Source organism: Sylvia atricapilla, chromosome 4, assembly GCF_009819655.1.
Source record: "Sylvia atricapilla isolate bSylAtr1 chromosome 4, bSylAtr1.pri, whole genome shotgun sequence".
NCBI lineage: Eukaryota > Metazoa > Chordata > Aves > Passeriformes > Sylviidae > Sylvia > Sylvia atricapilla.
Genome location: NC_089143.1, coordinates 62,491,498 through 62,503,760, shown reverse-complemented (window position 1 = coordinate 62,503,760; position 12,263 = coordinate 62,491,498). Strand labels below are relative to the sequence as shown.

At 40.1% G+C, this 12,263-nt stretch overlaps 1 protein-coding gene across 7 annotated transcripts in view; it reads right to left on the bottom strand.

Moving 5' to 3' along the window:
* Positions 1 to 2,097: 2,097 nt before the first annotated feature.
* ELF2 (E74 like ETS transcription factor 2) overlaps positions 2,098 to 12,263 on the bottom strand; it is a 32,512-nt gene continuing 22,346 nt past the window's right edge. For 6 of the 7 annotated variants that reach the window (XM_066318137.1, XM_066318139.1, XM_066318141.1 and 3 more), the window contains 6 exons: positions 10,835 to 10,948; positions 9,708 to 9,881; positions 8,689 to 8,775; positions 5,379 to 5,571; positions 4,657 to 5,010; positions 2,098 to 3,811 (listed from right to left, as the gene is read on the bottom strand). In XM_066318137.1, the coding sequence (XP_066174234.1) occupies positions 3,184 to 3,811; positions 4,657 to 5,010; positions 5,379 to 5,571; positions 8,689 to 8,775; positions 9,708 to 9,881; positions 10,835 to 10,948 (1,550 nt within the window). In that variant the 3' untranslated portion in view covers positions 2,098 to 3,183. Of the gene's footprint in view, positions 3,812 to 4,656; positions 5,011 to 5,378; positions 5,572 to 8,688; positions 8,776 to 9,707; positions 9,882 to 10,412; positions 10,538 to 10,834; positions 10,949 to 12,263 lie in introns of those variants that run through there. The other variant, XM_066318143.1, reaches the window with a different exon arrangement.

Genomic DNA, 12,263 nt, shown 5'->3' with positions numbered 1-12,263 from the left:
AACAGTTCTCTCTGGAACAGGATTCCCCTCTCAACTTTTTCTTATTTTTTGATACTCAGACATTTATGCTGAGTTACAACTCATAGTTAAGACTTTTTTCCCCTGTAGATTACACAGCATCACCCTTTTCATTCTGTAACTTAAAACAGTGGATTTGAGAAATAAAAATAGCTTTTATCTGCAAAATCAGCAGTACCAAGTATGTCTGTGTATGTATAAAGCATACTCACTTCACACAAGTTTCATTCTACCCACACATCTACGAGTTCCTGCTTGCCAAGGATGGACTCTTCTACATGAGCCACCAGATTCAGATGTAAAAGAGAGTCCTGTTTTCACACATGTACAAAACAAGTTTCTCAATGGGATTGCCAAAGCCTGGGAGTATAGCTAGATACTAAGTATTTGAAAATTCTAGTGTTCCTTTCATCTGTTTCAGATGTTACAAACCTGACCAAAGCGCCCTCATCCTGAGGCCACCTCCTCCAATACCACCACTAAAAAAACACACTAATTTACAGGATCAGGTTAAGCCCCCTTTGCATTTCAGTTACAGCACATCTTCACGCAGATTTGGATTCTCACAGCACTTCATGAACTCCAGGTAAATACCCTCTGGCAGCCAGTATCATGTGCCACTCACTGGTGGCCAGGGGAGAGAGCCAAAGGACCATCACTGGCCCCGTGGCAAGGCACAGCAGTGGCAGTGTCTCAGAGCTGACTATCCCACCACAGGTGGAGTTGGGTGTCTTCATTCCTCTAGTTTCTGCCATTACATAATGAAGTCTTGGCATTAAGAGAAGGTCATCAGCTGGAGATCCTTATCCAATTCCAGGAAGATAGTTTTGTCCCCATTTGACTTCAAGTGTATCTAAATTAAGTGTTGGAAAGGTCTTCATTACAAATACTCAACATAGATAGATCATGATCTGAGATGCAGCATCTCTGTCAGATACAATCAAATAACAGCCATTTAAAATAGGGTTTCTTACAGATTGGACTTACAACTGTAGGTTTAAAGAGACTTGTTTCTCTCTTCCTGTCTTTTGGCTCAGATTTGTTCCACCTGCCTCTCTTCACACTGCTCCATTTCCCTTTCGGCAGAACATTAGTGCCTCTCAGACTGCCAAATTAATCAAGTGATTGCCCAGCTTCCCCTACTTCCCTTTCCTACCTCTTAGGAAAAAAAGTCCTCTTTTCTCTCCATTTCCTTGTGTGAAGGGGTCTTTGTCCTCTACCCCGTGCCAGAAACATGTAAGAACCTTTGATTTTTGGATTGCTACAAATGGAAGGGACTGCTGCCTTATACACAATTTTTCATCTGCTTCAGCTTCATTTTGTTCTTAAACTCCACTTCCCTGTTGAAGAGGATGAAAAAGAATAGTTTTTCCAGAAGCCTTTCATAGCCCCCCACATGCTGGCCTGGCTGTGTGGAGCTATTTCTACTTTCATTACCAGCGGAAGGGAAGAATGGGCCTCGCTGCTAGGACTCCACAACTAACCTGGTTCTCAGCATGTAAAGTATTTCATCCTGGTGTCCTTCAGCATTACTTCAGCTCCAGACAGTTGTTAAAACTGCTCCACCAGGCATGAAGTACTTAGATGACTATTTAGTCTTCAATAATTTCAAGATGACCCAAGCTCCTGCCCTGAAGACTTTTCAGGGTGTATCAGCAGGAGCTGGGGGTGCACTGGGCACCTGACCACACACAGCCTGATGGGCAAGTGTGGTGCCCATGAAACCAGGGTAAGCTACATCTCAAGCCATGCACATGGACTGGAAATACAGAGCTAATATCTGGTGTAGTTGGAGGAGCAGTCAGGGAGTTCACAGAGCTCATGTGTATGCTCACCATCCTAAAAATGTGTAAGAACCAGACCTCTGCCAGAAGTTACCTCACCAGCTACAGCAAGCTTCACAGGTATTTAAACAGAGTGAGAGAGCTGGTCAGCCCTTTGAAGCAGGGAAGAGTCCCAAAATTTCACACTGTATCATTTATATTAGGATGAATGCCTGGAAGATTCAAATAAGAAAAGAAGGTTAACAGGTTAGCAGAAAGGAAGATGGAAAAAAATAAAAAGCACACCAAAACACCATTAAATTTTCTTTCTGTATTTCAGTAAAACCTACTTGAATACACTTTGAAACAAGAGTACAACAAAATAGAATATACTTCAAATGTTGAATATACAAACTATTATAGTTCGTTCTGAACACTGGTACTTCCCTCTTAACTTCAACTAAAAAAACTTTACAGGTTTAGAACTACCTGACAAAAGCTCATGCTGGGCGTGACCTTTGAAGAGAGAGTAGAGCTGAAACTGAAATGTATGCACAGATGTCAAGGCTAAGTGAGAGAAACAGGCATGGTACAGCAGAAGGCAGAAAACCTGCTGCTACTTTGTCCACGATTAAGAAATTTAGACAGACTTTTAACTACCATACAAAATATGTTACATGTTATTCTATAACAATACTGTGCTAGGTACAAGGTTTTTAAAAAATTTGTTTTAATAAAAAAGCTTTACACAAACAAGCCATTAGCTTATTTCAAGAAAGATAACTGAAAATCAGTCTAAGGCTTTCAATTTGAATCTGCTTAAGCTGTATGATACAAAAATCCCTCTAGGCCTCTCTCTTCTTTTAGAAGCTCTTTAATCTCCTTTATTTCACTTCCTACAACACCTAGTAGCATAGTTTTTCACATAGCACCAGTTGAGTACTGTGGGCACACAGTAGTAATCGCTGGTATGCACATAAAATGCATCAAATTTGCCATTTGTGTAACAATGAGACTTTCCTCTCCCCCTGAAAACTAAAAACCAAGGCAAACCTCTCACACAGCTCTCTCTTAGTGTTTCAGGTCTTAGTGTAACTTGGTAACCGGTAGCGTAGTGAAATTGTTTGGTCCCTTTTCAGTCCCTCTCTCTTTACTTCTCCATAGGTTCAGCTGTTTCCCAACTGGAAGAGGCAGTTTTTATCAGCATATCAGTGTGGTTTAATTCCCACTGAAACACGGGAAAATATTTTTTTTTCCAGTAAGTCTTCAGCATATGCATGTTTATTAACATTCCAAAACTTTCCTTTATGACTTGGGGGTGGCATCCACATCCCTCCCCCAATTACGTCAGTATATTCAAAACCGTAACAGTTACAAGTCCGTGCTGGAAGAAACCCATTCTTCATTTCTCACATGTAATGATTCCTTCTGTTTTCACTGCTACAGGAAGGGCAATAGCTGAGGGTGTACTAACTACTACTACATGGGTCACAGTCTTGCTTCCATCCACTGGCTTCTCCTCTTTTACCAGCTGCAGTGTTTTCACTTCACATTCCTGTTTGGAAGCGGCTGTGTCTGATTTAACTTCTGGACCTTTGAGAACTGCACTGATCACCCTGGGAGGAGTCTGGCCAGAGGCCTGCTGAGCAGGAACAGACAGTCTCATTACTGGTGTCCCATGAGCTATGGACACTGGGGTTAGTGCTCTAACAGCCAACGGGGCTCCCACAATGTTGATGCTTCCTGACCCGGAGAGGCCCGTTTTTGTTTGCAGCTGACACTGCGTGAGTTGCGTGGCAGGGATGGTGATGATTTTGGTGGGCTGCATTGTGATTTTGTCTCCATTTTCAGCAGAGGTGGGCATCACAGTAGGGATTGTCTGGATTACTACCTTGGGAGTTGTTGCTGTGGTTGGACTCGTGTTGGTTATTAACGGTGACCCTGTGTTTACCGACTGCACTGCCACGGTTGAGATTTTCTGTCCCAGAGAGGTCATGACAACGGGCACTTGCATTGCCACACGAACAGTCCTACAAAATAAACACTTGTGTTTAGGCCAAAACACATTGGGGCACCATTACAAGTGACAACAAGGACAGACAATCCTAAGAGAGACAGGTTTTTAACTGGTTCTTAAAACAACCCAAAACAAAACCATAACATAACAAAAGAAAGGAAAGGAAGGAAAGGAAGGAAGGGAGAGAGAAAGGAAGGGAGAGAGAAAGGAAGGGAGAGAGAAAGGAAGGGAGAGAGAAAGGAAGGGAGAGAGAAAGGAAGGGAGAGAGAAAGGAAGGGAGAGAGAAAGGAAGGGAGAGAGAAAGGAAGGGAGAGAGAAAGGAAGGGAGAGAGAAAGGAAGGGAGAGAGAAAGGAAGGGAGAGAGAAAGGAAGGGAGAGAGAAAGGAAGGGAGAGAGAAAGGAAGGGAGAGAGAAAGGAAGGGAGAGAGAAAGGAAGGGAGAGAGAAAGGAAGGGAGAGAGAAAGGAAGGGAGAGAGAAAGGAAGGGAGAGAGAAAGGAAGGGAGAGAGAAAGGAAGGGAGAGAGAAAGGAAGGGAGAGAGAAAGGAAGGGAGAGAGAAAGGAAGGGAGAGAGAAAGGAAGGGAGAGAGAAAGGAAGGGAGAGAGAAAGGAAGGGAGAGAGAAAGGAAGGGAGAGAGAAAGGAAGGGAGAGAGAAAGGAAGGGAGAGAGAAAGGAAGGGAGAGAGAAAGGAAGGGAGAGAGAAAGGAAGGGAGAGAGAAAGGAAGGGAGAGAGAAAGAAAGAGAGTGAGCGAGAAAGCGAGAAAGAGAGAGCCAAATTGGCAAGCAAAGAACCCAACCCCAAACTTTTGCACATCTAGCAATAGGACTCTGGAAATTTAACGGCCCCATTAACACAAACCTGGGAGCTGTTGTTGCTGGGACAGTAGCAGTGGTAGTAGAAGGATGAGATGAGGATGTGTCATGAGGTGGTGAGGCAATATTCACAACTCTGGTGACTGCTTTTTCTGTTCTGGTACAGCTTAACTGAGAAGAATTTTTTCCTTCACGTGCAGAGGTTGCTGCTTTTAAAAGGTTTTCTGCAGATAAAGACACTCTTTCCAAGGACTTTTCATCTGTAGGCATCGACAAATCTTCATTGCAGGACTCACTTTTGTCATCATCTATGACAACTATATTTTTTGGCATCTCCTTAAACTGATATACAAGCCTCTGTCCCTCAACTTTTGCCAGGATTCCTCTTTGATAGTAGTATCTGCAAAGAAAGTACAATTAAGTAGTAAGCAACATAGTGACAGATTTTAAAGAAAATCTCATTCTATGCTAACAAGAAAACCTGATGTAATCTCAGTAAAATCTACAATGTAAGGAGGTATGGAAAGAAGCTGTTAGAACACACTGGCAAAGGATCTGAAAAATCTACCTGAAAAACCTCAAATACATACTTCAGGAATTAAAATTGCAAATTTACTAGTAACATAGAAAGTTACAAGGACTGCAAGACTGAAGGCTAAAATTTCAAAATTTTTAACACTGCAAAATCTTTATACTTCTATGGGCAAAATTAAGAATCAGATTTTAAATTGTAGTAGATAACTTAAGGATCTAAGAGGGGTTTTTTACCTCAGAGCTCTTCCCATAGTCTCATAGTTCATGTCAGGTTTGTTTTTGTGTTTTCCCCAGAGTTTGGAGACAGCTTTTGAATCCACAAGTTTAAAGATTCCTTTCTCTCTCTGAGTCCATTTAATATATCGAGGACATGTGTTTTTGTCCTGAAGAAGGTCCAAAAGGAACTCCCATAAGTATGTTGTATTTCCTATAATCAGAAAGCATTTATGTGTTAGAAAACCACATTTAAAAATAACAGAAAGTTCTCCATATGACCTGCATCACAAGCAACGTTACACGGAGGATGTAACATGCACATATTCATTCATTCTGTTAAGTTTAGTAAAGTTTCCATAAGTATTTACATTCTGAAAGGAGCTAATCCAAGTGATCTGCCATACAGCACAGGAGCCTGTTCAGCCAGTTCTTGAATTCTCTCCTTTTGAAAAGAAGTCAGTACCTATCTATTCTGCAGGATGAGCACTAGAATGTTCTTCTCATATTTGATTAAACAGGGCATGAAAATGCCAGGATATTTTATGACACTGCAGAACAGGAGGATATAAATAAGTAATTTTTAAAAGGCATACAACCTGCAGCAACAAACCACCTCAACTGTGGTTAAGTTTGTCCAGGATCTGGGGCTCTCACACTAACTGGTGACAGCCCCTGTTCTGACCCTTCCCAAATGTGTGTTGCAGAGTGACCAACATCCTTCTAGGTCCAACTTCTTGAAAGCCAGTATTCACAGGGCAGAAATCCCATGTACCTTTCTGTAATCAGGGGGATATAAAATGAAGTCAGGCTAAAGAATTTAATGCACTTGTCAGGTATTCAAGAGATGCACCATGTCCTCTGGAGAAGCCCCAGGAAGGGGTTTGTGACTATTAGGATGCCATAGAATGTAGCACAGGGTCTGTCTGCACTCTGACCCCACACCATGTCCATCTATGGCAGAGAACCCAAAGAAAAAAAGCAGATCACATTTCCAATTTGTACAGCTGGAAAGGACTCCTCAAGTTTCTGAGAAGGGAGAACTAAGATAGATCCACAAGAATAATAACCTCAGAACATTAATAACAATTCTTCACCTCCAAGGACATGGACCAAACTATATTTTTGTTTGTGTGTGAAAAAAAGGTCATCAATTCATGAGATTTAATGGCCTAGCATAACACTTGTTATACCATGCAAAGATAAATTTAAAAATTAAGGCAGATTAGAGACCACTGAAGGTTTTGACAAGTCAGCTATCTTTGAAGACCTCAAAGGATAAAAAAGATCAAAGGTTCCATCTTTTGGAAAAGCACCTCACAGAGAAAAACTGTGCTTTACAATGTGCTCCAAGCAACAGCAAGTACTGACTCAAGAGCTACCAAAATCCAACCAGATTTTAGAGCCATTTCAATAAAACCCGTATGAGGAAAGAGTCAACAAGACAATTGAGGAATATTTAAATCATCCTCAGTTTTAGGGAATTAATCCCTGGGGTTTTATTCCTTAGCTCCATAGAAAGAGAATTCCTGAGTCAACCACCAAATGCTGTAGGTCTGCAACAGAGTTTTTGCAAAAATATAAGTGAGTTTCAGGATTAGAAAGCAAACAGGAACTTCAAGAGAATAAATAAACTGTAAGACACAATTAAATTAGATTTACAGCTGTCTCACTCTGCACCAGAAAGTACCCAGAATGCACAAAGGAAGAAATGCCAACAAAGGATCCCCTTTCCAAATGTGTGCCGTCACCTCTCCTTCTCCATGACTTAACTCTGATAGTACTGAACTACAGAATAATTCCTGGTTTTCCAAAAACATGCTGTATATGAAATAGCCTACCTTTGCAAGTGGTTTCTTAAAATAAGTAACAAAAAATTAAATCCATTTATCAAAATATTTTGCAGGACATCAAGAAAAAAAGCTGATTTATTCCAGTTGTAGTATAAAATATGGAATGAGATACTTCATAAGAACAAGAGACATATGTAGATCACTAGGAAGGGTCATAGAAATTAAATAAATTTAAAAGAACACTAAAAAACTCCCAAAAACCACGAAGCAGTACCATCCCAACTTAATAAACAGGAAGCTATAGAGCTGAATTCACCAGCACAAGAACGAGAACAGTGAAATAAAGGCCTTCTTTTTCTAATTATTTGTGCAGGAAACTAGGACTTGGGACAACTGGAAAGTACTGTTCAGGAAACAGAAAGGTGTAATATTAAAATTTGAAATAGAAAGAAAAGAAAGGATTCAAGACTACAAAAAAAAAATGAAATAATTAAACAAGATGTATTTTTAAATACAGCAGATGCAAAATCTGTCATCTCCACTGAAGTCCACTGCTACACCAAATCTAAAGCAACTGTGGGCACTGCAGGGAAGTTAATCAGTGTTTGCACTGGTTTCCATGAGCAAACATCTCCATGAAGTCAGTCCCATTCTTCCTGGCCCTGCCAACCAACATGATGACTCAGGAGCTGTAGCCAGATAAGGAATTATGTAAACAGCAGAGACCTTGCTTTCAAACAAATGTCAAATAAGAGTGGAGCTGACCACTGCACACTCTTCCAGCTAACATGTTGCTACTCCAAGTCACTAAACTTTGCTACTCCCAGCTACATCTCCCAACAACTTTCAGTGCACGAAGAGAAGAGATCCAGATTTTTCACCTGTAGGCAGGGGAAGAGCTGATACACTGCACACCACCTCAAAGGTAACCTGTGAGCAAATGTCCCAGTCTGTCTTCTTGCTGAATTAGTAGCAGGGGCTTGGAGTCCAAGAAAGGAACCTCTATTTATGAGGAGAAACATTAGGAAACGAGAACTCTCCTGCACATAATTCTCCACTCAACCAATACAGAAACCCATCATCATTTGTTTTTCCCCTTAAACTAAACTGAACCTATGAGTCAAGGAATATATTCCCACTGAAGTTTGTCAATTAACTAAGAAATCATAATTCCAGCCACCACCTTTCTAAATGCTCATGTGCTGCCTCTACTTGAAAGCAAGTCTTACAGCAGCAGCCTAATAAATTATGTGTGTAGCACTAAGTTGATACAAAACACATCACAAGTCAATACCACAAAGTAAAGCAAATAAAAAAATGAGAAAGCCTATTAACTGTGGAGGGTACTAGAGGAGACTCCTAGAGCGTACATCCTTGTGCTAAATCTTGTACAAACAAAATTGAAGACATTGAATAAACTCTAATAAAGTCAGTACAATCTCATCCAGCACGTTTTTAAAGATATGCACATTTCCTGGGATAAATACCATGCGCATACACTGCTAATTTTTAAAGACTCAGTGAAGGGAAAAACATACCTTTGCCTTCTCTAGGTTTCTTCTTTATGCCTAGATCTGGAGACCCATCAGATAAAGCTGATTGCTGGGTCTTGGGTTTACGGCCAGCTGCACATAGCACACGGGGAAAAAGAAGTATTAATCAAATACAGAGTAAAATTTTACAGTTTGCCTTTCCTGAAAAAAGCTGTTTGAGTAATTTTCCCCTGCTGTCTCCTTACTACAGGTATGGATAAACTTAGATTCTTAGATTATTACTGCACATTCAGTGTAATTATCATTTGGTTGCTTACTTCATAGGCAGATTTAACTCAACTGCAGACAAGTTAATGTGCATTTTCATTAAATCTGAGACTCACAGATCTTGGATTTGTACCCTTTTATCACTACATTGCATTTGTTTCCCTCTAAATTACAATAAATATTCTACCTCAGTGTGTCTGGAAACTCTGTTGAATCAATATTCCTAAAACTATATGAACTGCATTGATGCCTCTAACAAAACTGCTAGATCAGAGAGAACCTCTGATGTGATAGCAAAATGCTTAGAAATCAAACACTGTTCTGAATTGTTTCTCCTCCAAGACATGCCAATTAGACAGACAAAAATTTCATGAAGAAGATACTATGATTTTGTAAATTGATTTATGTTTAAGTTAATATTTATGCTGTTGCTTCGTTGCATGAACCCCAAGTCTACCATCTCACCAAATATATCCATATTTCAGACACCAGCGGTTCCCCCACCACAAAATCCTCTTTGAATACTCTGTCCTTCCTCCGCATTGTGTTAAATACACAACCCAGAAGCCATCTTCCTTTATGATTTGTCAAAGCCCATTCTCTTGCTCCCTCTCTCTTTTTCCTTCATGCAGAACCATTTTTCTAAGAACTCACAATTCAGACTCCCATCAATCTGTTTGTATGAGCAAAGAGATCAGACCATCCAATCCATCCTCCCCTGTACCAACTGCACCATCCACAGCAGTGGACAACAGAAGCAAAATTTGGAGATTACGCCTATGAAAAGCCGTATGTACCCTTTTTCTTTTTCATTGGTTCATGGATATCAGGAGAAGTTGGAACAGGAGATACATCCATTTGTTCAGATTCCTCTGTTGACACTTCCACCACGGTTTCTGTGATCACATCAGGTCTCATGGCTGCATGGATAAATTCTGGGGTGGACACACAAGGAGGGACAAAAACTTCCACTACAAGAGAAGAAAAAAAGAATATCTGATGAAGTCTCTACCTGGTGTCTTACATAAAATTATTTTAAACAAAGCATATGCAATGGTGTAGCAAATTTCTGTTCCAAAATCCTGTCACCTCAAAAATCAATCCAACTCCCCAAAACAAGCACACTTGCCAGTAGTTTTAGGCAAAAACAAGTACCACACCAATATTCTTCAGAACTAAACTCAACTTTAATTTAAACAAATTAGAGCTTCATCTTTGATCATTACTCTGATCTCCATTTCCGATTTTGTAGCTTTTGCATTTCAGTTTGACCATTATTTCACCCAACACATATTAAGTAACTTCAGAAGGGACAGTCAGTTGAAGTAACCATCAATGTTAAGGTTTTGTTTTTCAGACTGGTAACCCTTTGCAACACATAGTTTTTGGGTATTCTTTCTAAAATAGATGAATAGAAATACTTTTCCCTTAAAATAACTCTATTTTAGCAGCTTAAAATGTCAGATGCACAGAACCCAGAATGGCTGGTGATAGAAGGGGACCTGGTCCAACTCCTTGCTCAGGCTGGGCCACCTACAGCTGGTTGCCCAGGATCCTGTATTTTTCAGTATCTCCAAGCATGGAATCTCCATGGCCTCTCTGGTCAATCTGTGCCAGAGCTCTGTCACCTGCACAGTGAAAAAGTATTCCATTATATTTAGGGGGAAAAGTTAATTTTAAATATGTCATTACTCAGCTAGTTCTTCCCAACAATCCCTCTCAGATAAATGATTCAATCTGTAAGTATACTTGTTGCAGGGTGGAGACATCACGTAAAACTCAATCAAACCAGTAGTTTTTAAACATGCAGGCAAGTGTTTTAAACAGCAGACAGCTCTCCACAGAAATAGGTTTCCCAGTTTGCTTATTTTACTGATTAGTAGAAGGAGAAATGGCTCCAGAGCAGAGACTGAGGCTGACATACCAGGACTCCTGGCATCTCTCAGGCAGGTAGGAGACTCCATATGAAGCAAGGCCTCTGCAGCTTCAATCGTCTTATCTGTGCAGTGCACATTACTGCCATGAACTGATGCTTCTACTGCAGGAGGATACAAAAATAATTATGGTAACTGGTTACTTATAGAGATCCACATGTATCCCTGTACAACTGTACTTCTCAATCTTTAACATGAAAAACACAAAATTATCAAGAGGTCTTCACACATTTTATACCTTCCTGTCGACAGAAATATTTAGGGAAGACATAAGACAAGCAGAACTGACACTGTCACTTCCTAGATTAGATTTCTGGTTCACAAGCAAGCTCCTCATTTCCATGAAGAGTTCAAGAGTTTACAGAAAGAGACTGAGATTTGTCTTCTGCCTTCAAATTAGCCAGAAAAAAAAACAGATTGTGATAGGGGTGATTACAAATTAACGCAGCAGAACAGAGAAGTTGTACCATCTCCAACTATTATCCCATTAAAATCTAAAAGTCACCTCTCTTCAAATTTTCAGTCTATTGGATAAATACATACATATACATGTCTATGTATAGCCATATATATATATACACATATATGTATATATATGTAAATACAAGACCAATTTCCAAAACACAGATCTTGCTTTGATTTCTGACATTAAAAGTAATTGTGAGTTCATTTTAGCAGCTTGGTTGTTAAAAAAAAAAAAAAAAAAACACAAAGCACAACAAACAGTATAAAGGGTGTGCTTTATGCAAAAACTTAGGGAAGAAGGTAAAACCAGATATTTTTTCAAGTTCTGAAAGTTTAGGAAAACTAATGAATCAGAAATAATACAACTTTGAGAGAGTACTGTTTTGATACACTGCAGATCACAGCACCCTGAACACGGCAGCAACACTAAAGAAACCCCAAGGTACCATGTAACAGTGAATTCTGTTCACAGCTAACTCCATATCCTCACCCTTGTAAAGGTTTTGAACAGTGGTGACTGCAGGGACACCTGTTGCCCATTATCCACACTCTGGCCAAGGTACTGTCTCTCTTCACTTGCTCTTTCCATTTATGGCCATCTGCTCTAAGCTGAAGCACTCCAGCAAGGCAGCCAGCAAGCAGGAGATCTATCTTTAGCCTAAGCAGAGTCACCTATCTCTAGTATCACAGAACCAAAGAGGATTTGGGAGTAATTCTCTATGAAAACTTCAAGGCACCTATGCTGTAACTGAAAAATGTTTAAGAAATAACTCGAGGTTTGTTCAGTGAAAAGCAGAGAAACAAAACACCAGTTAAGGAAACAGGGAACACACACAGATTCCCTGCAGGCTCACGTGGGGGTAAAAGCCTTCCAGCATACTGCAGTTTGTTCAAATGCAGGAGTTAAAAACTCGGAAGAACCTACTTGCCAGCAGAATAAACATATCAACCAGA